Source organism: Sander lucioperca, chromosome 12 (assembly GCF_008315115.2).
Source record: "Sander lucioperca isolate FBNREF2018 chromosome 12, SLUC_FBN_1.2, whole genome shotgun sequence".
Classification (NCBI taxonomy): domain Eukaryota; kingdom Metazoa; phylum Chordata; class Actinopteri; order Perciformes; family Percidae; genus Sander; species Sander lucioperca.
The window spans coordinates 18,044,786-18,072,706 of record NC_050184.1 but is presented as its reverse complement, the minus strand read 5'-3'; the positions used below and the strand labels follow the sequence as shown (position 1 = coordinate 18,072,706).

Sequence of the window (27,921 nt, the reverse complement as noted above, 5' to 3'; positions counted from 1 at the left end):
TGAGGGCGTGTCCTGACAGTACCTAGGTAAGGACTACTAGTAAAGGCTGGACTACAATAGAGGTGAACAGTGAACAGTGTTTTCTGTTGGAGATGGTCAGACTTTTTTGGTTCATAAAATGTACCCATTTCACAAATATGTAGGATATTACTACAGATTACATTCCTGTAATTGCACATTGCAACGTCTGCTGTGATGTATTATTATCAGCTGGAGCGTGCTTGAAGTCGCTGATTGCAGAACATTATCGTAAAGCTGTGTGGATGCTCACATCGTTATGGTTATAGTTATAGTTATGGTTCTTGGTGTGAATGGCCCTTTATCAATGCTAACAATAGCACTGTGTACATTAAAATTGAGCTGAACTTGTTTTAGGTGTTTTAATCTTAGACTTTGACCCTCTCACTGTGTGTTTTCACTTCATCAAAGTTAATAGGAACACTTTGGTCGCATAAAAATGTTATGTTCAGCGTTGTGCCAACCTAGCTACCACTAGCTGACTAAACTCACCCTGTTGTCAAAAATCGTTCCATTCGGTTGCAAGACAGGCAAAACAGTCTATGGATAGAACTTGTTAAAGACGTCCACCGGGGGACGGACTACAATCATTGAAAGGTAATTTAGTTCATTTTAATGCTTACATGAATTTGACATTGGTTCGGCATAGGTGGTGCCCAAAACAGCTCGAGTGCTGCACCTACGCCTTATTATGGTACGGGAAACCTCGCACATTACAAATGAAACCAATAATCACCTATAGTATGTAAAACGCAATTTTAACACTACTCTCCCTCTCTCTCTTTGTGGAGTCTGCAGGAGGCAGATTGCACCGTGGGCATGTATCTGCTTTGTAATTTGGGTAAATGTTCCTGCTAGTTTACAACAGGCTGGTGTCTGGAGTAAGCACAGGGAGATGGCTTCTCATTATCATCCCACCTCCCTCCAGCATCCCTCCTCTTCCATTCTCACTGTGTCCCTACAGACATCCCCCCCCCATCCCTCTTCCCTGTTCAGCTTCTCTCCCCCACCCCCTCTACCCCCGAACCCTTCCTCTTTTCCCACAATGCCCCTTTCTGAGACCTGCTTCCAACACTGCTGGATAATTAGCTCAATACTTCTTCGATGTGTGTGTGTGTGTGTGTGTGTGTGTGTGTGTGTGCGTGTGCGCGCGCGCGCTTAGGTCTGCAGCTGTCAAAATCAACACCATCATCAACATCACCACCCTTATAGTATCATCATTATCACTATCATCATATTAATTATAATCGCTAGAATCAACATCACTATTATATTTCTGATCTGAAAGGCTCATGTCATCATGTCATGTAGTAATAGCTATTAACATACATACATTAACAGTTTTCATTAGGAGTTTTAGGTGTGTGCTTTCAAGCATTTAGGACATTTTAAAGCAGCCATATTCTGCTCATTTTCAGGTTCATAATTGTATTTTAAGGTTGTACCAGAATAAGTTTAATAGGCTCTCTCTCACTGCTGCAGATCCTCACTCCACACTCACGCCACGCTCACACCACGCAACTGACACGCAACAGAAACGCCACGCTCACGCCACGCAACTGACACGCCACACTCACGCCACGCAACAGAAACGCCACGCTCACGCCATGCAGCTGACACGCAACACTCACGCCACGCTCACACCACGCAACTGACACGCAACAGAAACGCCACGCTCACGCCACGCAACAGAAATGCCACGCCACGCTCACGCCACGCAACTGACACGCCACGCTCACGCCACGCAGCCATTGTGAAGGAGGCCTAAGCTTTACTACACTGAAGCTAACATTAGCCCCCCAAATAAATGTAGCCAGCTAAGCTACAGCAAAACAGTTCTGTTATGGAAATCTATGCAAGTTAGCAAATATTTAATAAGATAATGCATCATTTGCATATTACAACATTCACATATCACAAACATAACATTTCAGGAAACTTGTAATACAAAAAGATGTCTAAGTAAGTTATTTTCATGGTTCTATTAGTTAAAATGTTGTCCCTATTCAGCTGTAGTGTCTCCCCCTAAGGTAAGTACTAATGCTCTCTGTTATAATATCACACTAATCAGGTTAATATTGTAGTCCGCATGTAGACATAGTCAGTGTCAAAAAGACTGGACATCTGCCCTGGCCTGCTTGTATCTGACGCGCTCTCTCTTTGTAATCTGTCCTAATTTATGGACTGCACTGAGAAGGAGGAGTGGAATAAGAGGATGAGTGATGGAAGGACTATTTGGGCAGAAAAGGAGAGAAGATGTGCAGCATCTGGGAAGGAGTGTTTGGATTGTGGTATCAAATCCTCCAGAGAGAGATGGAGATGATGGATGGACAGAGTGATGGGATGCTGCTGTGTATATATAGAGAGAGGGATAGAAGCAGGTCACAGTGAGCAGGATGGATGGATGGAGGGAGGGGGGGGGGTGTGTGGTGGTTAGTGTCATGGCCCATTTGTCTGCTGCCACTCCTGCATGCTGCTGAATGTGAAGACTGTAAGCAGGATTATTACTGACTGTTTCTTGTTTACTTTTACAGCTTGTAGAGGCAGCCTGTGTTCTGTTCCTCCTGCTAGGAATGGACTGATTACCGAGCCATTTTTTGGCAGTTTGCAGATTATCTGTATCATTTCTAGATCTGTGTACAAACAAAGATGGAATGCAGGTATCTTTTGACTGCAGAAGTTTTGATTACTACTTGGTAGTTTACGACATTTTAATAATAAAACGGCGTTTTAGCACAGTTTTAGAAATGATCTCCGTCCATACTAACACGCCTGCAAATGCATACAGCCCATTCAAAGATACATCGGGACTGATAAGGCCCAATCAGGGAGGGAAGGTAAGTGTCTGGGTCATCGTTTCCAAAGCTCTTTTAGGGGCTTGGAAACGCCGGACCAGTAGTGTGGACGCCAGGCAAAAACGTAGCAAAAAGATACGCGTTTAAAAACGAAAACGTGTGGATGTAGCCTTTGACCTCTTAAAACGACCTGAACAGAGTCGTTTTATTTGCTTAACTAACCAGAACATATTCATATGTCATTGTTTTAGAAGGCAATTGGAAAAGAATGAGGTGAAGTTTCCTCTCTCTCTCTCTTGCTTCTTGTTGCTGTAAAGCTGCAGAAAGCTTCACGTGATTGCTGCTGAACATGGATGTTAATGTTTTTGTCAACATTGTGGCTTATATTTACCGGTGGCTTATTCTGCAGTTGTATAAAGTCAAACTGGGGGAAACTTCATCTGCATTTTACACCGTTAATCACGTGTTATTGCATGAAATGTTCCTGATATGACGCATCTATGAAATATTAATGCTGACTGTACTGATTGACGGTTTTTTTGCCGTCTGATTGTGTTGTTGAAGTGGGAGCTGGAGCTTTTTCTACTGCATTGTATTATGGTACCCTGGGACTGAAGGGGTGTGTGTTTCTGGACTCCTTTGTGTGCTTGTGTTAGTCAGCATTTGTGTATAACAGTGTGTGCGGTCGGAATGCTTGTGTCACAGTGTGTGTGTGCATATTTGCTGTGCTTGCATGTGTTTCTACATTTAATGTGTCTGCACGTCTCTACATACTGTGTGTGTGTGTGTGTGTGTGTGTGTGTGTGTGTGTGTGTGTGTGTGTGTGTCGTGATGCAGGTTGGCTACTGCTGCTCACGGTCCACACACTTTATCCTCCTGGAGCTCTGTGTGTGTGTGTGTGTGTGTGTGTGTGTGTGTGTCCCAGTCTGTTGGATGAAGAGGGGTGGAGAAGAAGGAGGATGAGGAGCAGTGGTGGAGGTGTGGAGGGGGCAGTTAGCTTTCACTGAATGGACCCCACGTGTATCCTAGCAACAGGGTGGTTTGGAAAGGGGATGGAGAGATGAACAGAGGGAGAGAGCCCACAAAAACCAGAGGAAATGAGAGAAAGAGAGAGAGGCTGCTAATAATGTGTGGGTGGAGGCAGTGGAGGTGCAGCAGGTTGGAGCAGAGAGATGGAGGGTCAGATAGAAAGATGATATAAAAGAAATGTATGGAACAAATACCAAGAAAATCTTTGAAATGCCTCTAAATAAAATCACAAAATGTGTTTATATTTGCTGGGGTCCAGCTAAATAAATGTAATTTACTCAGAACATTAGTGAGGAATTTGTTTTTGTGTTAGTGGTGCAGAGGCAGCACACAGACCCTCCAGTGGACTCCAGCCATGAGTCCAGCCAGCCACAGATAGCAGCAGAGAAGAGGATGGAAGCAAGGAAAGCACAAATCCTGTGTCAGCCAACAGACCTCGTCCAGGGGTCTGCTGAAAGAAAACCAAACAACATGGGAGCCATCATCATAAAGATTTAGTTCAAAGGGGAAGACGCAGCGGATGCAGAAAGATCCTTCAACCCAGACTAAGACCAGGAGGCTGCGGGAAATTGACAGGCTAGTGAAGGAAAGAAGGCAGCTTTGACGAAGCTGCGTAGAGCAGAACGCTTCTACAGTGACCCCCAGCTTTGTCAAGGGCCTCTTCGACAGTGAGAGAAGTGGGACACATCAGTTTGGGTGGTGAATCACCTGAAGGGATTTCACTTAATGTCAAATTTAAACTTATTGTGGGACAATCAAAGTAACAATAAGATAAGTTCATTTTGATAGAAAATACTTTTTTTTATAGTCAACTCCCTTACTAGTTTCCTTTTTAACAGCATTACAGGGGAGTCGGGTTGTTTTTTGAATTAGCTCCTTGTAATCTGTGTGAGATGCTCAGTGATAATAATACTAATAAAGGAGAAGCCTGGTGTTATTCCATGATTTGCTTATTGTCAACAAGCCTCGTGAAAGGACCTAAACTAACAAGGTGTAAGTCCATGTTTCAAACCTTCATATAAATATATAATGTAGTTTAATAGGAAAAATGTAATGCCTTATAACAGCTTGCCATTGTAGCTTTTATCAAACAAACAGGTGGAAAACAGTTGGTGCATTTGTTGGGGACTTTTTTCAGCTGTGGCTTAAGATTTGATGCCATAACTCCATTGAGTGATTAAATGTAGCCATTGAGCTAACTGTGGGACAGTCAATGACTGTCCGTGTGTGTGTGTGTGTGTGTGTGTGTCCATGGTGATGAAGGAACATGTCACCCAGTGCAACAGAGACTCAACAGTCTGTTTCAGTTCAAGTCTTTTTCATGGATCACATTAGAAAAGCTGGATGGAAACGGCAATTGCGCAAAAACGTTTTTTCCCCCCCCCCCACCTCTCTTGAGGTGGTTAGGGTCTTTGTGGAAGAAACAGTTGATGCTCTGAATGGGATATGGAACCACCTTAGGTGAATAAGTTGTGACGTAGTGAACACTTAACTCACAGGCTCGTGTTGTTTCTGATTAGCAGCCTCTACTCCTTCTACTCTGTTTACTGACGGGTTACAGCACCAACTTCTGACCAAACTACACTGGAGCCTGACTCAAATATTAAACCAGCTGACTTGACATAAGGAAATAAAATGGGGGAAACCTCTTTTCAGACTGCGGTACGAGACCTGAAACTGGGTCATGGGTCTGTTGCTTGTGAGCAGAGAAACTGTTAAGTTTTAATGAGTTTGCCCCCAGAGAGAGAGAAGTCTTACGTCCCTCTGGGTCTCTGGTTAGGGGAAAAGTAGTCTATATCCTCGATGTTCCACTTCCAGGATTGCTCCGGATTTCACTCATTTAGGCAGAAAATCTGTTGCCTTGGTCTTCCTTTGTGTTGGCGTTCTAACCTCTGGTGGATTTGTGAGGACTATGGTTAACTGCTCCTCAGATCTCTGCAGGGTAAATCCAGACAGCTAGCTAGACTATCTGTCCAATCTGAGTTTTCTGTTGCACGACTAAAACTACTTTTGAACGTCCACATGTTCCACCAAAACAAGTTCCTTCCTGAGACTATTTAACAGAGGCTCCGTGGCTCCATCCGGAGCTTAGCACCGCCCAAGATGATTGTGATTGGTTTAAAGAAATGCCAATCAACCAGAGCAGGTTTTTCTCTCATCCAGTAATGCTGTGTGGACTAGCCAGACCCTCCTCCTCAGAGCTGTGGAGGAAGGTCTGGCAAAGCGAGACTAGGGGAAAAGAAACCTAAAAATAGTTGTGTTTTAGTAGCAGTTCTTTGTCATGGCTGCTGCACAGGACATGTGTGTGCAAAGCCTGCAGTCTCGTGTGTGTGTGTGTGTGTGTGTGTGTGTGTGTGTGTGTGTGTGTGTTTATTTGTATGTTCACTCAAGTGTGTCCTGCAGACGGGCAGCTCTGCCCTCGCACCTCTCTCTCCTTCCCCTTTCTGACTTTGACCCTTCTACTCGGCCCAGTAGGAAGTGGGGGTTGCTGTTTGTTTGTGTGTGTGTGTGTGTGTGTGTGTGTGTGTGTGTGTGCGTGTGTGTGTGTGTCGGTCGCATGCTATGCTGTCCTGTCTGCTGTGCCTTAAGGTGTCCCCTCAACATGCACACACACACATACACACACACACACACACACACACACACACACACACACACACACACACACACACACACACACACACACACACACATCCTGCCCCGTGGCCCACAGGGATGTGTGTGTGCGCATGCTGTCACATAAGCTACAGTCCCGGGCCAGTGATGTGCCCTCCAACCTCAGCTCCTTTTTGTGTGTGTGTGTGTGTGTGTGTGTGTGTGTGTGTGCGACTACACTCTGTATCTGTGTGCATGTGTGTAATTGAATCTAAGTATATTTTGCAATTATTTTCTTGCATGTGGTGGTTTTATTGTGTGTGTGTGGTTTTACATCACATTCACTTCCAGTATCAGGGACAACGAGCATGGGAGCAGACAGTGGAGGACAAACATGTCCTGTGTGTGTGTGTGTGTGTGTGTGTGTGTGTGTGTGTGTGTGTGTCCTGTGATGTGCCAGGGAGAGGGAAAGGGCACTGCTGGCCTGGCATGCTGTAAACACACATCAGAGAGAAGATCCAGCAGTATCACATTGGAGGTCCTGGGTCACAGTGGGATGAATAAAAACACTGTGGAAGTCCCGCTCCGGGGTCGTCTCCTTACCAAACATCATATCATGCATATTAGATTATTAGATTATATGAGTAATAAGTAGAAAGAGAGAGACATTAAAGCTGAGTGATGGCATTATAAACCTCTGACGCTGTTATTTGATTTATGCATGAGAAATATATTCAAATAGATGTACAATTGTATACCCAGTGAACCAGTCGCAACAGATCTTATTTTTTTAACCTACCTTGTTTAAGAAATTGGTACATTTTTCATATAAATAACCATCCGCGCTACCAGGTTGTGTAACTAATGTTTCTGCTCCTGTAAAAGCTAGAGGTCCGTTTGAAATCAAACTTGTATCTAAGAAAAACACGTTTTATTCGCGCTTAAAAGCTACACTACCCACAATCCTAAGCGTAACAGCAACGTCTCTGATTGGTCCAACTCGCTTGACTCGGGAAATGTTTACCGTACCCACAAACCGCGGAAGGCTAGAGCGAGCTTCTACCATTAAAGTCCATTTTAGATTCTCTACACACTACTTGTAACTTTGCCTTTTTTGCTGTTTTCGAAATGTTTTTTCGCTCCGAATCAAATGTTCTATATTCATGATTCATCTGGTAGCTGGTTGGCTCGGTGCCAGGCTTAAAACTCTTTATAGAAGCAATTTTTGAAACGTCAATGGAACAATTGGTCGGGGAAAAACCCCTCCCGTGGGCGGTCACTGTTGAGCTCTATTGGTTATCATTTAGCATGGATGGCCACCTCCAGAAAGCCAACCCAAAACACAACTGCCCAGGCCCTTTGATTGACGGGTTCATTGAACGTGCATCACAACAGTGAGGAAGATTGATGATCAAAATGATTATGAAAAATGTAGGTTATTCTGCACAGGTTTCACTGAACACATGATGGTAATGGTAGTTTGGGTGGAGTTGAATCCTTCAGGAATTGTAAGAGGTGCTTCACCTGCACCACGCCCCTGACCGAGCTTACCCCTCCTCTTCATCTCTCTATGCCACTCCTTTGTCTCCTCTCCTCTGTCCTCTTTTTCCTCCACCTCCCCTCCATCCTACTCCCACTAACAGCAGCAGCAGCAGCAGCAGCCAGTATCAATCCTACCGTCTTCCTTTCTTTTTCCTCTTTCACACCCTCCTCCTCCTCCTCCTCCTCCTCCTCCTCCTCTCTGCCTGGCAGTTGGAAATGGCATTGGGGATGGGGGGGCATTAGAAACATCCCCTCTGTGATAAGCTGCAGCTGGTTACCATAGCAACGTCTATTACAGTACCTGCACCTCGAGCTGAAAGGGGAGGGGAGGAGGTGGAGAGAGAAAGGCACAGAGAGAGAGAGGTAGGGTCAAGAGATAGTGTCGTGTGTGTGTGTGTGTGTGTGTGTGTGCGTGTGTGTGTGCGTGTGTTTGTGTTCATTTGCTCTTCATTAGATGCTCTACATCTGGTAAAGGCTGCACTGGGAACACTGCTTTAGAATAATTAGGGGACACACACACACACACACACACACACACACACACACACACACACACACACACACACACACACACACACACACACCTGTCACCCTGGCCTTCCTCACACAGACAGGTAGACAGGCGTCCCGCTTGCTGTCGGCTGGATAGTTAACACAGTTCACACACAGAACAGGTTGTGTCATGTAACGTGGAGATGAAATATTCTTCAAGACAGCCGTGGACTGTTCCCCCCCCACCCCAGAGTCTCCACTTGAGCATCAGCTGTGCGTCTCCACACAGAGCCTTTTCCCTGCAAGAGAATAGCTCCACTAATCAATATTTTTATATCAACAATAGATAGAAGGGGTTGCTCATAGTGAAACATCTGCAGAGAATGATTACCAACTCTGTGGCGTCTTTATTTAATTAGCACATTTCAGCTACAAGGGAAGTCAAAATGTCAAAGTGCTTTACATTAAACATTACAGAGCAACAAAACATGAATTAAAGAGAATAGAAACAAGTAGAATAAGACAGGTAAAAATACAAGTTAGAATAAAATCTTACTGTGCAGTGTCAGATATGAACAATGACTACAGTTCATAAAAGGCAGCATCAATCAGAAAAGTGATCAACTCTATCCTATACTCTTAGTCCTTGTTACCCTCATGTGCGTGCGTGCGTGCGTGCGTGCGTGCGTGCGTGCGTGCGTGCGTCAGTGTATCTGTGTGTCTGTGTGTCTGTGTGTGTGACTTATTTATTGTTAGAAACCGTGCCAGTACTGAGGCACTTCTGATTTTTCTTCACATGGTAACCTTATTTCCAACTGTTATTAACAGTGTTATTAATAGGCTAATATTCCTACCGTTATAGGCTATATAACATGATTTATTGGGAAATACCCAGCAATACTGAGAGATTGACCGTCGACTCAGGCTCCTTAGATCAAACAGTCGACTATTCGGTTTCACCCCTCCGAGATATATACGTACGTATGAATATAAAAATATCCAAGACACAAGCGATGATCATCTGCTGAATTAGGGTACTGGTATCTGTTTTGGTCCAGTAGGAAACTCTTCTGCACACTAACACACAACCTGTTGCAGACAATGTGTGCACGCGCGCACACACACACACATACACACACCTGCCCTGTGAGGTCAGCTCTCATTAGTTACCATGGTAGTAGCAGGCTTCACCATGTGCTACACGTTTGCAGCTGGGGAGGAGGTGTCTGTGTGTGTGTGTGTGTGTGTGTGTGTGTGTGTGTGTGATGCACCACCTGTTGTTATTCACTGACACATATAGTTTTCTGAGCAGGTAGCAAAGCCCTCCCCCCCCCCCCCGCCCCTTCATTTTCTCTCCTCTCTATCTTCTCTATTGTCTCTCTGTTTCTTTGTCTAAAAAACCAAACGTACACACTCCCTTTTCCCACCCTTTCGAGTCCCTCTTCCCACCGAGGTACACCTCACTCCCACAGCCTTGTTTCCCGAGACTTCCTGGTATTCCCATGTTTGTGTGGGTGTGAGCGACTGACAGCTCTGTCCTCTGGGAAGTTAGTTGTACAAGTCTTTGTCTAAGTATGATTGTACATCATGGATTTATTTCACACTATTAAACATCAGAAGAAATTGGCATGTTGGCAACATTTTATCACGCTTTAAATATCTACGGCAGCTAAAGACATAAAGATGTTCATGTAAAGGCCATTTATGACATTCATTTCGCTCTATATATGTTCTAATTCTAATTTGACATGCTGCCCTCATGTTTGATAATTACACGTTATTCACCTGGAAATGTGTGACTGTAATGCAACCTGTCTTGTCTTCACACTTGTCTTCCTTGCTGTTAATTTTCATCTGTAAGAAGTCCTTTTGGATATTTAATAATAGCATCATAATTGTATTCCTGTAATCGTCAAGACTAGTGATGGCAGTATGTGATTAGATTAGTATCTGTAATCATGCGCTTAAGCACTCAACATAAACAGTATGAACTTAATGGAAGAATGAATCAAATTGAGTTTGATCATAAATCCATGAACAATTATTTCATTTTATGCTTTGAAAAGCACTTTACCATACTTTCACACACTTTAACATTCTATATCCCTGTTGTCAGCAGCAGTGGCAGCGAACACTGTCCTGTCCTGTCCTGTTAGTAGACACTGTCCTGCGACTCCCATGACTGTCCCGGGACAGTCAGACATTGTCCCAGGACAGTCAGACACTGTCCTGGGACAGTCAGACACTGTCCTGCGACTCCCATGACTGTCCCAGGACAGTCAGACACTGTCCTGGGCAGTCAGACACTGTCCTGCGACTCCCATGACTGTCCCGGGACAGTCAGACACTGTCCTGTGACTCCCATTATTTGAAATGAAGGTCTTTGTTTTCATTTTCTATTTGTGGTAAAGGGAGAAAGTAGTCCTGCAGTGCCAGCCTACAGATCTGACCATGAAGCACTGTGAAGAGATCATATTTGAGTAGGATGTGAGAGGGTGCTGGAGTTGTTTGTTGCCGCCACACAGTTAAAACTCGATTTAGTCTCTTCAGCCAAGCTTTTTATTAATGCACTTTTTTTTGCTTGTTTTCTGTATGTCAAGTGTCCTTGGATTACTTACAATATCATGTATTATTTTTAAAGACAGCTTGGACATTATAACAAATAGAGACAGGGCTGCAACTTACTATTTCACTATTGATTCATTGTTTAGTCTATTAAAAATCTTATAAAATAGTGAAAAACACCAGAACTCAAAGTGACGTCATTTGACGGTGACGTTTCACCAATAGTCCAAAACCCAAAGATATTCAGTTAAAAAAAAAAAATGGCAAATGAAAAGAAGCAAATCCTCCTAGTTGAAAAGCTGGAATGTTTTTAGGTTTTTTCTTGATAAATGATTGAAATGATTAGTTTTCTGTCCATCAGCTTATACATTGATCCATTCTTTGTTCCTGCACTCCCTGGGCTGTTCTTTTTTTAGTCTTTAATTCTGACTATCAAACTTCCAAAACATGATGCTTTTTCTGTGGTCACGATACTTGTAAACTATTCATTGAGATCAGTTTCTGCACAAAGTTCAGGAGGAAATATGCTCTATAGTTTAAACAGTAGGTCATGAGGTCTGGGAGTTTCTAGATGCAACAGGTCACATCATCTAAACACGGGCCATATTTCCATATATCCATTCTTAGGGGCTGTTTTTGAACTTCATTTGTGAGCTGATCCTGAGACGTTTTTGGTAGACGTCCCTGGTTTGATTCTGGTTGGGAATCCTCGTCGCATACCACTCTGTCCTCATGTCTCCTGTCGTCTGTCTGTCTTTACTGTGAACTTCTGAATAAAAGCCCAACCCCACTCCTCCCTCTGTTTCCAGTGCGTGGACGGAGTATCAGGCCTGGACTCGTCCCTGAAGCGTGTGGCGGTGGTGGAGGATTTCTTCGACATCATCTATGCCATGCACGTGGAGATCAGCGCCGACCCGGGCAAAGCCCCGAAACACGCCGGCCAGAAGAAGACCTACAAAGCTGTAAGAAAGCTGTCACGTTACCGTTTATAATGAGGACATGCTGATTGGTGGGAGACAGTTTCTGCTTGTACTACTATGTCCTTCTTCCTGGTGGCTTGGGTCTGTCTTCTCTCTTCATCTTTGAGTTTGTGGTCTCTCTCTACCTTTAAGTTGTCACGTCTCTGTGTTTCCTCCGACCTCTCCCCCTCACAGCGTCTTCTCTCTTTCATAATGTCTGTTGCTCAACACTCTGTCCTCTCCCTCTCCCTCTCTCTCTCTCTCTATTGTCTCTCTTCCTCTTTTTTTGGGGGCTTTATTCCTCTTTTACCGTCAGACAACCTAGTTTCAGTTTCTGATCAGACGGATTGCAGTCTGAATCTTTCTAAACAAAATACAAAATAAATTAAAAAAGGCAGACACATTCAGTCGGTTCCTACTTTGACTTATTGTGTGTAATTATCGTTTTGTTTGGTAGGCGTCACTTCTTTCTAAAACTGTTTAGTTTTAGTCCATTAATTCATTAGTCCATCAACAGAGAAATAATTGGAAACTGTTTTCAAGTCCTTTTTTTCAAAGCATTTTCTGCTGATGATAAACTGAATATCTTTGAGTTTGGGACTGCCGAGCTGCCGAGCCAACATTTAATCACTCATTTGAGGAAGTAATTGACGGATTAAATGCTAAGGAAAATAATGGTTAGACTTCATCCTAAACATAACCTCAGAGCTAAAATCATGTTTGAAATCAACAGGTCAACCTGATGGAGGCAGATGTAGAAATAGATAGAGAAAGTAAACCAGCCCGTGCTGTCGGAGCTGATCCATTTGTGCTCTGCTGTCTCCGCTGATGACACTGCCCTCTTTTGGGAACATGTAGGGAGTGCAGCTTCCACAGATTGGTCTCTCTACAGAGTGATGAACTCTGTCTGTCTTCACTCATTCCCTCTCCGTCCTCTTCATCTCATTCAGAGCTCTATATATCTCTATGTTTTAGTCTTCTTTCAAAGTATTCATTCTTTTGCACAGACTGGGGTTGGTCTGTCAGACTGTCCTCTGTGTCCTTCTACATCATGAATACATAATGATATAAATATAGTGTATATACAGTATAGTTAAAGCCAGGAGCTAGCGTACCATGCCACTTAGCTTCAGGTCTGGGTGCCACCAAAGGCTGTGAGTGACATTTGCTTTTGCTTTACCCCTCCTTCCCACACACACACACACACACACAAACACACACACACACACACACACACACACACACACACACACACACACACACACACACACGCACACACACAAGCGCTGCGCAGCAACCCCCATCCACCCACGCCGGCTATTTTCCACCCTTCCTCCTCTCCTCTTTTGTGCCTTTGTGCCTCTCTTCCAGAATAAATGTTTGATTTATGCAAACACGTATAGGCTCATATTCTCAGCAGCACTGATGAGTGAAGACACTCTTTAAAAAAAAAAACAACACCATCTTTGAGACAAAAATTGGGCCAATTTTATTATTTGGTGAAATGTAGACAACATGTCTTGAATCATATAGTTGTATAACAGAAGATGTTGTCGTGGTTTAATAATTATCTGTACACATTAGATTTTAGTGTTCATCCCTCAGACTGAAGTAGTTTTTGTGTATAGTACTTTGACAGATGCAGATGGAGCACTCTCCCTCAGTGTTTTTGTAAAGTCTTTCTGGGAAATTGTAAGAAATTACTACCTAATATATGCATTAGCAACACCTCAACACAACATTACTGTCAATATGCACTGCACAGGAGGGGGAAAAAATGACTGCATGTCCCAGACAATCTATTCAGTATGTTTTGGCAGCTATTCATGTAGTAAACATGCGCTTGAATGTGAGTTGCTGCAAATGTTTCAGTATAAAATGCAGATGTCAGTGGTTATGATTTGTGGAGACCAAAAGAAGTGAAAGTGAAAGAAATGCTAGTGAATGTGGTGTGCAGCCCAGATACCACCATTCTACCAGTCTCGGTGACACTTTAATTTGAAGGGGTGTTGACACTTTCATAACCATGACATGACATCGGTCACGAACATGAAAAAGGAAAATATTTTATATATGTAAAAACCAACCTCTTAATTAGTTTAATGTATAATGTTAACACATAAAGCTAAATAGTTTCTTTAAGTTTGATAATTAGGCCTGCCATGACATATTTATGACAGGTTACGTTATGTTGGTTATGTTAAGTTATGTCAAGTTGTCATAACACAGACATCTTAAACAATGCCAACTTTGCATTAAAAGTGTCCTAATTTACTGATTGACACAGTCATGAACATTCATAAAGACTCCTTCATGTTCATGACTGATGTCAAGTCAACTCTTTTTGTCATCAGTGCCCCCCCGCCCCCTCTCTCGCTCTCTGTCTGTCTGACTGTCTGTCGGTGTCTCTCTCTCTCTCTCTCTCAGATAGCCGAGACGTACGCCTTCCTGCCCAGAGAGGCGGTGACTCGTTTCCTGATGAGCTGCGGAGAGTGTCAGAAGAGGATGCACATCAGCACCACAGGACAGGAGTACAAAGGTACAGCAACACCGGAGCAGCCAACGGCCACCAAACAATGCACAAACAACCGCAAACCTCTTCAATGCAGTTTGATTTTTCAGGCACAAACAGCTGACGATGGCTGTGCATTTGCTATAAGTGCACTATATTTCCCCCTCGCCATTTTTTTAGAGCGTTCACTATATAGTGCCCTCAAAAATTCCAATATTCTTTACTTCAAGTGGACATATTATGCTTTTCCGTATTTTCTGACATATCTACATTGTTATAATGTCAGATTTTCATTGTAAACGTGGCCAAAACGAATAATGAGGCAAACACATTTTTAGAGAAATCCCCGTGAGCTAAAACGTTCAGATTTCCAACTGTTCTGAACGCTCTGGTTTCAACAGCTCGGTATCATGTAACACCGAGCCGGGCTTCTCTGATTGGTCATCTGCTCCAGATAGGCAGGACTGGAGGTTTTTTTTTAAGCCACTGATGTGTTAACATGGTCCATGTAGCTACATGCTAACGGCAGTAAAAGATGTCATCTTCGCTGCCAGTGTTGTTAAATTCTCCCCAATTCTGGGTCGCATTACTGCTGAAACATATCCAGTTGGGTAGCATTTAGTTTAAAAGGCCTTTATCTGCCATATTGTATTAGTGTCCACTGCTAACTACAGTAGCTGCATGCTAACGCCAGATAGCTGTAATCTTGGCGCCCAATGTTGTTAATTTCTCCCCAATTTCGGGTCGCATTACTGCTGAAACATGTCTGATTGGGTAGTGTTTGGTTCAGAAGGCTGTATCTGCGATTATTGATGGTAGAAAGTGCTGCTTCGTTCCACTACAATCTAACGTTAGCATACTGCTAACTATTGAGTAGCTGCATGCTAACGCCAGATAGCTGTAATCTTGGAGAGAATGAGGAGGTGAATGAAGGAGAGAATGAGGGGGTGAATGAGGGAGGGAACGAGGGAGGGAATAAGGGAGTGAATGAGGGCTGTGAATGATAGGGAATGAGGGAGTGAATGATAGGGAATGAGGGAGTGAATGAGGGAGTGAATGATAGGGAATGAGGGAGTGAATGAGGGAGTGAATGATAGGGAATGAGGGACTGAATGAGGGAGTGAATGATAGGGAATGAGGGAGTGAATGATAGGGAATGAGGGAGTGAATGAGGGAGTGAATGATAGGGAATGAGGGACTGAATGAGGGAGTGAATGATAGGGAATGAGGGAGTGAATGATAGGGAATGAGGGACTGAATGAGGGAGTGAATGATAGGGAATGAGGGAGTGAATGAGGGCTGTGAATGATGGGGAATGAGAGAGTGAATGAGAGCTGTGAATGATAGGGAATGAGGGAGTGAATGATAGGGAATGAGGGAGTGAATGATAGGGAATGAGGGAGTGAATGATAGGGAATGAGGGAGTGAATGAGGGCTGTGAATGATAGGGAATGAGGGGGTGAATGAGGGAGTGAATGAGGGCTGTGAATGATAGGGGATGAGGGGGTGAATGATAGGGAATGAGGGAGTGAATGATAGGGAATGAGGGAGTGAATGGGGCTGTGAATGATAGGGAATGAGGGGGTGAATGAGGGAGTGAATGATAGGGATTGAGGGACTGAATGACCGCTGTGAATGATAGGGAATGAGGGAGTGAATGAGGGCTGTGAATGATAGGGAATGAGAGAGTGAATGAGGGGGTGAATGAGGGCTGTGAATGATAGGGAATGAGAGAGTGAATGAGGGGGTGAATGAGGGCTGTGAATGATAGGGAATGAGGGAGTGAATGAGGGCTGTGAATGATAGGGAATGAGGGAGTGAATGAGGGGGTGAATTAGGGCTGTGAATGATAGGGAATGAGGGAGTGAATGAGGGGGTGAATGAGGGCTGTGAATGATAGGGAATGAGGGAGTGAATGAGGGCTGTGAATGATAGGGAATGAGGGAGTGAATGAGGGGGTGAATGATAGGGAATGAGGGAGTGAATGAGGGCTGTGAATGATAGGGAATGAGGGAGTGAATGATAGGGAATGAGGGAGTGAATGATAGGGAATGAGGGAGTGAATGAGGGGGTGAATGATAGGGAATGAGGGGGTGAATGATAGGAAATGAGGGGGTGAATGAGGGAGTGAATGATAGGGAATGAGGGAGTGAATGAGGGAGTGAATGATAGGGAATGAGGGAGTGAATGAGGGGGTGAATGAGGGCTGTGAATGATAGGGAATGAGGGAGTGAATGAGGGCTGTGAATGATAGGGAATGAGGGAGTGAATGAGGGGGTGAATGATAGGGAATGAGGGAGTGAATGAGGGCTGTGAATGATAGGGAATGAGGGAGTGAATGATAGGGAATGAGGGAGTGAATGAGGGAGTGAATGATAGGGAATGAGGGAGTGAATGAGGGCTGTGAATGATAGGGAATGAGGGAGTGAATGATAGGAAATGAGGGGGTGAATGAGGGAGTGAATGATAGGGAATGAGGGAGTGAATGAGGGAGTGAATGATAGGGAATGAGGGAGTGAATTAGGGAGTGAGTGAGGGCTGTGAATGATAGGGAATGAGGGAGTGAATGAGGGCTGTGAATGATAGGGAATGAGGGAGTGAATGAGGGAGTGAATGATGGCTGTGAATGATAGGGAATGAGGGAGTGAATGATAGGGAATGAGGGAGTGAATGATAGGGAATGAGGGACTGAATGAGGGCTGTGAATGATAGGGAATGAGGGAGTGAATGATAGGGAATGAGGGAGTGAATGAGGGCTGTGAATGATAGGGAATGAGGGAGTGAATGAGGGCTGTGAATGATAGGGAATGAGGGAGTGAATGAGGGCTGTGAATGATAGGGAATGAGGGAGTGAATGATAGGGAATGAGGGAGTGAATGAGGGCTGTGAATGATAGGGAATGAGGGGGTGAATGAGGGCTGTGAATGATAGGGAATGAGGGGGTGAATGAGGGAGTGAATGATAGGGAATGAGGGAGTGATTGAGGGCTGTGAATGATAGGGAATGAGGGAGTGAATGAGGGCTGTTAATGATAGGAAATGAGGGAGTGAATGATAGAGAATGAGGGAGTGAATGAGGGCTGTGAGTGATAGGGAATGAGGGGGTGAATGAGGGAGTGAATGATGGCTGTGAATGATAGGGAATGAGGGAGTGAATGAGGGCTGTGAGTGATAGGGAATGAGGGAGTGAATGATAGGGAATGAGGGAGTGAATGATAGGGAATGAGGGAGTGAATGAGGTCTGTGAGTGATAGGGAATGAGGGGGTGAATGAGGGAGTGAATGATGGCTGTGAATGATAGGGAATGAGGGAGTGAATGATAGGGAATGAGTGAGTGAATGATAGGGAATGAGGGAGTGAATGAGGGGGTGAATGATAGGGAATGAGGGAGTGAATGAGGGAGTGAATGAGGGCTGTGAGTGATAGGGAATGAGGGGGTGAATGAGGGAGTGAATGATGGCTGTGAATGATAGGGAATGAGGGAGTGAATGATAGGAAATGAGGGAGTGAATGATAGGGAATGAGGGAGTGAATGAGGGGGTGAATGATAGGGAATGAGGGAGTGAATGAGGGAGTGAATGATAGGGAATGAGGGAGTGAATGAGGGGGTGAATGATAGGGAATGAGGGAGTGAATGACATTCATAAAGCATTGATTTAGAAAACCCCCTGAAATATTGAGTTAGTAAGTTTCTTCCCGACAGCAACGATAAGTCTTTTGTCAACGTGTGTAGAAATATATATTGTAATGATGCCCTCAGTCATTCAACAGAAAATCTGTCCCAGTAGTTCACTTTGGACTTTGTAGCTGCCAGCCGAAAGACAAAGTGCTGCCATCCATTTTCCATTCCTCCCCATCTCTCCTCTCACCCGCTGCCCACCCCCCATTATATCCTGTACATATTTTCTCCAACTACTGGCACCCTGAAGGTCCCCCCCTCCCCATCTTTTTCCACAGTTCCATCCCTCCCCCTGCTGCCCATCCTTCCACCCCCCCCCTCAAGCTTGTCCATATCTGGCTTTTCTCTACTCCTTTAACCTTCCCCCCATCTTCCCACCCACCATCTCGCTTCCAGCTCTTCTTCTATTTCTTTCTCCCCCCCCTACCCTGCTCCAAGCTTCCTGTCCCATCCCTGTATCCCTCTCCGCCTCCATCCTCCCTTCTGCTGCTTTATACCCTCCGTCCATCTCTCCATCCTTCCCTCGCTTCCTCCCCCTCCCACCCCCCACCCCCTGTTTTTTCCTCCTCATTCCTCATTAAAAAGAGGAGTCATTGGAGTGTCCTGTCTCTCCCCTCAATTAGCCTAATTAATGGCTTTTAACAAAGAAAATGGCCCAGGAAACGAGCTCATCTTCCTCAGAGTTGGGGGAGAGAGGGCTGGGGAGAAAGTGAAATGTAAAAGAGAAAGAAATGAGAGTCTGCTCAGAGGAAGTCCAAATAAGATGTGGAAGATGAGGGGTGAGAGGGGAGTCTTAGCAAAGTTGCCTTTTTTACATTTGCATTTATCCATAACCAAACACCACCCAAAGCCTCGGTGCTGTTGAAACATGTAAAAGCTGTCAATGAAAAAACATCATTTTCTGAATCTGAGGGAAGAACTATTGAAATCTGTTATGTAATGTGAATTAAAACACAGCATCGGTCGGTTTGCTTTGACCAGCTGGCCATTGATTAAAAATAAAATGTACAAAATGAAATATGTAGATATGATGTTTCCGCAGGGCACAATAGAAATAATTTAATTAGAAGATGAAGTAAGCTGAGCAAACAATCACACGCACGCACGCACGCACGCACGCACGCACGCACGCACACACACACACACACACACACACACACACACACACACACACACACACACACGCAGAGCTCATTGTGTGTGTGTGTGTGTTGTGACCACACTGGATGCCACTCAGAAAGAGAGCAGCTAATTGCCTTCCTTCCCTGTGGGGGTTCTCCCCCCACACACACACACACACACACACACACACACACACACACACACACACACACACACACACACACACACACACACACACACACACACACACACACAACCTCAGCCCCCTTTATCTCTACGCTGAAGTGACTCCCACTAAAGTTCAGCTGTGAATTATTAAATGCAAGTAATCAGCGTGGACCAGAGCCATGCTTAATTGACACAGGCAGCAGGCTCACTGTGTGTGTGTGTGTGTGTGTGTGGGTGGGTGTCTGTGTGTGTGTGTGTGTGTGTGTGGGTGGGTGTCTGTGTGTGTGTGTGTGTGTGTGTGTGTGGGTGGGTGTCTGTGTGTGTGTGTGTGGGTGTCTGTGTGTGTGGGTGTGGGTGGGGTGTGTGTGGGGGTGTCGGTTAGCGGAAGAGTTTTCTAGAATTTTTTTGCCAAATTTGTAATTTTGGGTGTTCTAAATAAAACTGACCTCTCGGCCAAGATGATCGTTGTCCTGACTGAGCAGGGGTCCAGAGCCTCATGTTGAAGACAGCTTTGTGTCTCCTAATCAGAAGTCCGTTATCACAGTCTGTCCCTCTCCGGAGAATACATGCTCTCTTTCTCCTGTCCTGGTACAAAAACTATCAATCACCAATCAATGATGACGGTCCTGTCTATTCTGCTAAGCCGTATTGATCTCTCGCCTCGTATTCATGTCCATTCTGTAGACGCTCCAGACGTTAGACACGTCCTTCCCGAGGTCAGTAGATAAACGAGTGAAAGGAGAGGTGGAGGAGGGAAGTGTGGGTGGGGATGTGGAGATAGTGTGGCTTGTCAGGTGCTTTTATTTTCCGTTTCCTTTTTAGAAAAGAGCTACATGTAGTGGAAAAAACCGTTTGCAGTGTAAATATTCAGACAGAGAAGGAGAGTTACACCTTTTAGTTTATGTTCTAACTTAGCATCTCTTTACCCTCTCATGACAACTTTATTTATATAGCCCGATATCACAAATTCACCTCAAACTCAGTCCTTTGACCCAGGATTCAGATAAGGAAAAACTTTTAACCGGGAAAAACTGGAGAAAAAAACTCTGTATGGATGAATAGACGTGCAATAGACCAACAAAATGAAATGACAGTTTAGATAATGAGGATGTGAAGATGAACTGGATTGTAAAGGGAGAGACCAGAGGAGAAGTAACTCTCCTGCAGGATGAAGATCCAGATCCAAGCATCTGCAACGAGCCAGTTAGTAGTTATTAATAAACGACCAACTGAAAGTTGAGATGAGTTTTAAGTTTGGATTTAAAGGCTCCAACAGAGTCCGACTGCTTCTCTTTGTCTGTGCTGCTGGCCAGCTCTAGAGGGTCCTCTAGTGTCGGCTTTGTGACAAGGCAGCCTAAAAACACCAGCATTACAGTAACTGTCAGTCAGCTGTCAGTTAAAGGGGGAGAAAAGATAAGAAGAGGGACATTTTGAAAAGCTTAAATTCAGAAGATGTTGATGAAATAAACCATGTACAATACAGCAGCACTGTAGTAAACACCAGTTTTTATAAAGCTGTCAAAGCTTTTCATTCAGCTCAACAATCATTCAAAAGTCCTCTGTAGCGGTGATGGAGGGGAAAGATCATTGTCACTGCTTGATGTTTGTCTTTGCTCCTCTCCTCTTCAGAGAACGACAGGCCGAGCTCTCTGGTGCTGGAGGTGATAGACTACAACATGCCTCTCACCACCACCTACATGAAGCACATGAAGCTGCAGTGCATGGGCAACAACAAGGTATGTGAGGTCACTGCGCCAGAGCTACGGCGTGGTAGACAGCAGACACACTGGATCTGACCCCTGTGAGGCTGCAGCGCAAATTGTTTCTGAATGTATGTGTTTGTCTGTGCTGTCAGACAGAAGGTGTGCTGTGTGTGTGTGTGTGTGTGTGTGTGTGTGTGTGTGTGTTTCTGTGCACCGTGAGAGCACAGGGATTTCTTTGAGAGTGGATCATAATCATAATGTAAATCTTGACAGAGCAGCAGGTTCTTTTGTACACTCGAGGCCGGTAGGAGGAAACCAGGAGGCCCACTAATGCCTCGCTGGGAAGACAACTCCCACACACACAATTAAAACGCTGTCATGAGAAAGAAACATGTTAGTGTCAAGATCACTGGACCAAAACCATTTTCTTCTTAATAACTGTGACAGTGCTGTTTGTGTATTCTCTGCACATAATGTACTTTTACAAAAAAGGTTTCTGATGGATACAGAATTAGAAGGACTGGCACTAGCTCATTATAAACTAATTTCCAAGTATTTTAGAAATCAGTTGCAAAGAAACTCCCGCACACTGTCTAACTTGCTCAAATAAATGGAATAGCTGGTTTAGGTACTAGACCATCATCAGGCAATTGTTGTTACATACTGAGAAGTAAAAGTAATTTCCATTACTATAAATAGAGCTTAAGCTTAAATATTGGTGATAGGTGCAGCCAAACAGTCACCTTCCACAGAAGAAGGCTTCTCAGTATGTAACACTATTTGCCTGCTGATGGTCTAGTACCGAAACGTTGCCAGCTATTAAACTTTATTTTTGCAGGTGACCCCTTTTTTTCCCACCAGCCGCGTCTGCCCTGCGTTCCCGAGGCTCCGCGACCCCCGCCAGCAATCGCGGCCACTAAAGTCAATGCTTGATATTCCACCAGCCACGCCATGGCGCGTCCCAGAAGCATGCGTGAAGTGGCTCTCCGCACCGCTAAAGCTGGGCGCCAGGTCTATTTTCACGTGAGCCGCGGGGCGTTCAGTCAGCCGGGCAGGAAGTGAACCAGTTTACCAAAAGTACTGTACTCTACTGTACTATGTCAAAGCACTTTGAGTAGTTGTTAAGACTAGAAAAACGCTACATAAATACAGTCCATTTACATTTCCATTTTAAACCAAAATCTAGTCAGTTAGCAGTGTTGCATCTGGAGGAAACAGCTGGAAGAGTTCTGCGTTGGGGAGGCAGATCAGCTCCTTGTTCTTGGCTGGGCTGCTCAGTGTGTGGGCGGGGGTCGTGATTGGTATATAGCATATAGTTCCTACACGGAATCACTCCACCCCGTACCACTGTGACTATCAGTGTCACACACTCGCTGTCAGTCATATTGTGTGTGTGTGTGTGTGTGTGTGTGTGTGTGTGTGTATAACGGATGGGCGAATAGAGGGTTGAGCTCGTTCCAATTAAGCCGGGCCCCTGAGTGTCTAGTTAATTAGCTGAGGAGAGAGAGAGGCACTGAAGTGCCAATTTCCACTGGAATGCCGATATATCTGTCTGTCTGTCTGTCTGTCTGTCTGTCTGTCTGTCTGTCTGTCTGTCTGTCCCATTTCTCCGCACTGGTCACAAAGCGATCCCGCTCCTCTCCACTCTACAGCACGGCTCTCTCTCTCCCTCTCTTTTTCCTCTCTCTCTCTCTTGCTCCTCGTGTGTGTGTTTGGTAGTCTTCCAACAACAACCCCCACCACATCCAGTTAGGCCATTTCAAACTGTGTGTGTGTGTGTGTGTGTGTGTGTGTGTCACTCTCTCTCTCTCTCTCTCTCTCTCTCTGTCTCTCTCTCTCTGTCTGTCTGTCTGTCTTTCCATGTGCCTGTTCACCTGTTTCGCTCTGGTCACAGTGGAGAAGTCAAGACAGCCGAAATCACCATAAACGTGGGTGTTTTATTTTGAAATGTGTTTTACTTTGTAAAGTACTTGACTGCGCTGTGGCTTTCCTGTGTTTGATGACCTACCTAGCTTGACAAATTTGCTCGCAGCATGCATGGGCACACACACACACACACACACACACACACACACACACACACACACACACACACACACACACACACACACACACACACACACACACACACACACACAGACACACAGACACAGCGTCACACCTGCAACAACCTCAGTGACTCTGTTGCTCTCTATCAGTTGGGCAGGCTGTTTGGAGACCGTGTCAAAGCCCTTCTAATGAGTTCACACTGACACACCAACATGGTTCTCATCATCACCCTTATGTTAGAACCCAGCCAAGAACAAAACCAACCCATATTTTCTTTGCGTGTTTTTCTCACTTAAGGCCAAGCATTGTTGTTGAGCAATTTGAATTTGTCCCTCCAAAAAGCACCTTTCCATGACACAGTCCATACATATAAATGCAGTCCATTTCCCATTCTTTTCTCCATGAGACATCCTCATCAAGGGGAAGAAAAGTTGATGATTTTCAAAATGCCGTGAGGCTACATCTACAGTCTGATTATCGAGGGTGTCTGCGTGTTAACATAGCAAAGGATATCTGTTTTTAAACCCAAATGTAGTCTGCGTTTGAGCCTTTAACTCGCTGCTAGTTGGTGCTTGTAGTTTAATAAATAAAGATACTGAAATGGGTTCTGTACTAATATCACTCCAGGATCAGAGTCAAGGTTATTATAGTTGTGTGCATTCATGTCAGTCATGGTGAAACTTTGAAACCAGCATCAGCGCTCTGAAATAAATAAATGTGCAGCAGTGGCTCAGGACGTAGAGCCTGTAATGTATGGTTCCCAAATAACATATTGGATGCAAATTGAAGTGTAAGTGTAGTGTTTATTGTGCGTGAAAAGACCATAGTGCTTTGTGAAATAATGCAAAAAATATATGTATAAAGCTAAAACAATAACCCATTATGTTATTGTACGTACGTGTGCTCTTTAGTGTGTGTGGATTCGGTTCTTACCCCAGAACAAATCCCAAAGAAGAAAACAGAAGCCCTACATTTCTTTACTTTAATACTTATTGGCCAAAATATTGCTCAAGCTCTGCTCAAAAAGGGAGAGTTGCTGCAAAGTTTTGGAGTCAACTTTTGAGAAGCTGCATAGTTTGGGCCATTCACCTTCCAACCTCATCCACCTCCAGCCAAACCGTCATATGTGATACATACAGTATCTTTTCAACCCTGTAGCTTAGGTGAAAGTGAAGTTTACACAAATGTGTGTGTGTGTTTGTGAGTGAGTGAGTGAGGATGAGACTGTGCTGCAGAAAGATTACAGTGTTTGGCCCAGAGGAGCAAAGGTAGCGACAGGAATAGAGAAACAATGACTCACTCACCTTTTAGAAATAACATAGGGCATGACGGAGCATCAGGTTCAGTGTGTGTGTGTGTGTGTGTGTGTGTGTGTGTGTCTAAGCAGACAGAGTGCAGGGTAGTTCAATAGCCTAGCATTCTGTGAAAAGAAGGTCTGAGTCTTTTGTCCTGGGTATTGTTATGAGAGACAGAGAGAGACAGACAGAGACAGACAGAGAGAGAGAGAGAGAGTATAAGAGGGAATAAAAGGAGAGAAGGCCATCTGTACTTTACTCAAGAGAGAACATGAGCCAAAGGAAAGACAGAAGAAGGAGAGAGAAGGATGTATTTGTGATGGGTGAAGTATGAATTCTCCACCGGCTCCATTAGCACTCATCCCAAGCCTCCGTTCATCTGCCCATCCCTTTATCTCTCCCTCCATCCGCCCCCCGTCCCAATTCAATAAGAGGAGGAAATTACCCAGGATGCTTCCTGGCAGGGGGGGGTGGTGGTGGTGGGGATGGGCTGCTTCAGACAATGTAGAAACGGGTGAGGAGTGAGAGGAGGCAAGAAGGGGGGAGGAGGTGAGAGAGATGGCAGGGCGGTGGCTCTGTCTGGCTGAGGGAGGGGGGGGGTGGGGGTGAGACTCAGGATGGGAGTAGGTGGATGTGCTCGGCTGGGTTGAAAATAAAATGAGAACATTTGTAGGTGACAGTGGGATGCACGGGGGAGGAGGAGGAGGAGGAGGAAGGGGGGGGGGCTCGGGGGGAAATCAGAGAAGGAATTAAAAAAGGAGAATGAGATGGTTCATTATCGTTTATGGTCTCCCCCTCTCCCTCTCTTTGCCCATTATTTCAGCTACCTCCGGAGGAAAGACATTTCATTATTTTTGGGAGGAGGGGTGTGTGTGTGTGTGTGTGTGTGTGTGTGTGTGTGTGTGTGTGTGTGTGTGTGTGTGTGTGTGTGTGTGTGTGTGTGTGTGTGTGTGTGCAGAGGGGAGATAGGTTGGGGGTTGGTTCATTATAATTACTAAAAGACTGTTGAGAAGACAGCGAGGAGAAGAAAAAAAATCATACATTTGGAGATAAAAGGCTCGTCAGTGACCAAAACCTTTTTGTCCACAGTTTGTAGGCTGAAAAATAACAGCTGACCTAGAATCACCTTGTCTTTTCCAAATCTCTATATAAACAGTAAGGAAACAGAACACAGAACTGTAATTTCTTTCAGCGAGTCAAGTAATAATAAAGTCAACAAAAATCCGGGTCTGATTTGTAGGTAGACGGGATGTTCTGTGCAAAGCATCTAAACTTCATCAGACATTTGAAAATATTGCAAATGACCTCAAGGCCTCCCACACTTCCAGATCCCTGTGGCAGATAGGAACACGTGAGCCACTGACGCCTGTCCTGGCGGGGTGTTTGGCTCAGGACCCTGAGGAAGCGCGGTGTCGAGCGTAAAGCTGCTTGTGTGGGCGGTTGTCGAGAAAGCTGCAAGCGGCAATAACGCAGGCCAGGCAATCTGCACTGCACTAGTGTTTAGAAAGGGCGTACATCATCAACATAAATTGAAATACTTTGCAGACACGAGTCAAAGCTTGCTGAAAAAGATAAGGCAACTTTGTATCTATAGCACATTACAGCAACAAGGCAATGTAAAGTGCTTTACATAAAACATTTAACAGCAGTTAAAGGTGCAGTAGGTAAGACTTCTAAAACTACCTTTCTGTCATATCTGCTGAAACTGACCCTATGTTCCAGTAGAACTACAGGAAGCAGGTCATTAAAATAAATCCAGCTCCTCTGGCTCCACCTACAGCCTGGAGAGAGATTTACAAAAACCCACCGCTCCCTGTTCAGATGCACCAATCAGGGCCAGGGGGGGGTGTCTAACTGTTCAGATGCACCAATCAGGGCCAGGGGGGGTGTCTAACTGCGTGTCAATCACTGCTCAGGCACACGCATTCATTCTCCCTTGTGGGGGGAGGGGCTTAGGAGACTGTTTGGGCTTTAGCAGAAAGGGGGGGAGGGACTGAGAAGTTGTCGATTTTCACATTTTTTGGCTAAGTCCTGGATCTTCACAATCCTACCTACAGCACCTTTAAAAGCAACTAAAAACATTTATTATAGAGAATATAAAAATAGCTAGGTGCAGTGTCATAAAAGGCAGCATTAATCAAAAAAGTCTTCAGCTTTGGGCTTGTTGGGAGTTAGGTCCAGATATGTGGTGAATATATGTGGTTTAGTTCTGACTCTGGGGACAGAAAGCAGAGCTGACCCCCATACTGGTGGTTCATACTGTAATGTAGCAACAGACCAGAGAACTAGTTGGCCCTTAACCATTCAGTGCTTTATTAACCAGCAGTAGTATTTAGAAACCAGGTCTTGGAGAGACAGGAAGCCAGAGGTTCAGAGCTCAGAAGTGGAGGGGTCTCTTGGTCTTAGTGAGGACTGGAGCAGCAGCGTTCTGAATCAGCTGCAGCTGTCTGATTGATTTTTTAGGGAGACCTGTAAGGACACTGTTACAATAGTTAAGTCTACTGAAGATATAAGCATGAGCAAGTTAGCAGGTGAGAGTTTGAGCACATTTTGAAATCCATAGTTCAACAGACAGCAGCACGGCCATTACTGTTACTTTCAATATTTTACTAACCAGCTGAAATTAGACCCCGAGGTAATGAATAGTAACCTGCCCAAATAGTCTTGTTAGGTCAACAGTCTGTGATTGCATGAATACAGTGTGAAATGTCTGAATACAGCAGAGCTTTCAGCTGACATAAAGATCACACATAAAGTGGCGGTCAGCCTCGAAGCCCTCCGGGTGGGTTTGCACAAGGGGCAGGACCTTTGTCACGTCTTATCCTCTCACCATCTGCCCCGACTCTCTCCAGTGTATACTGTCCAATAAAGTAGAGACGCCATGGAAACAGCCCTGGAAGAAAAATCCCCTTGATGGTTTTTAAGTGCACAGCACATAGTATGTGAAGCATATGAAAGCCTCATGTCGGAGCACTGCTTCACCTATACCCTACTTTCATGCCCCATCTGAGGCAGCACAGATGAGACCAAGGCCTGGTCCACATGTACACGGGGATTTTGGATCTCTGCAAGAACACATAAACAGGCTGAGAATCTCCTTTGAAACCACTCAACATAGACTTCTTTCTATCAAAATGGGTTATAATGTTAGTATATTGAAACCGCTAAAAGACTCTATTAAATACTTTAAAATACTGTAGTGTAATTTGATATGTTCCAATATTTATAATAATGAAATATACGTATATGGCACAGTTCATACACAAAATGCAGCTCAAAGGCAGCTCAATTAGAGAAGGTGGAAGGCTCCTCATATAGACTCTTGAGAGACCAGCCTTGAGCTAAGAGAGTTAAAGCTGTTTGTAATTCAGCTCTTCTCTCAGACAGTTTCCAGTGTTT

At 44.6% G+C, this 27,921-nt stretch overlaps 1 protein-coding gene across 3 annotated transcripts in view; it reads left to right on the top strand.

Annotated features, from left to right (window-relative positions):
- Positions 1 to 27,921, top strand: part of LOC116039087 (nucleolar protein 4-like) — a 132,795-nt gene that overhangs the window by 22,826 nt on the left and 82,048 nt on the right. For all 3 annotated transcript variants that reach the window (XM_031283830.2, XM_031283829.2, XM_031283831.2), the window contains exons 2-4: positions 11,846 to 11,998; positions 14,423 to 14,534; positions 21,105 to 21,211. In XM_031283830.2, coding sequence (XP_031139690.1) covers positions 11,846 to 11,998; positions 14,423 to 14,534; positions 21,105 to 21,211 — 372 coding nt within the window. The remainder of the gene's footprint in view (positions 1 to 11,845; positions 11,999 to 14,422; positions 14,535 to 21,104; positions 21,212 to 27,921) is intronic.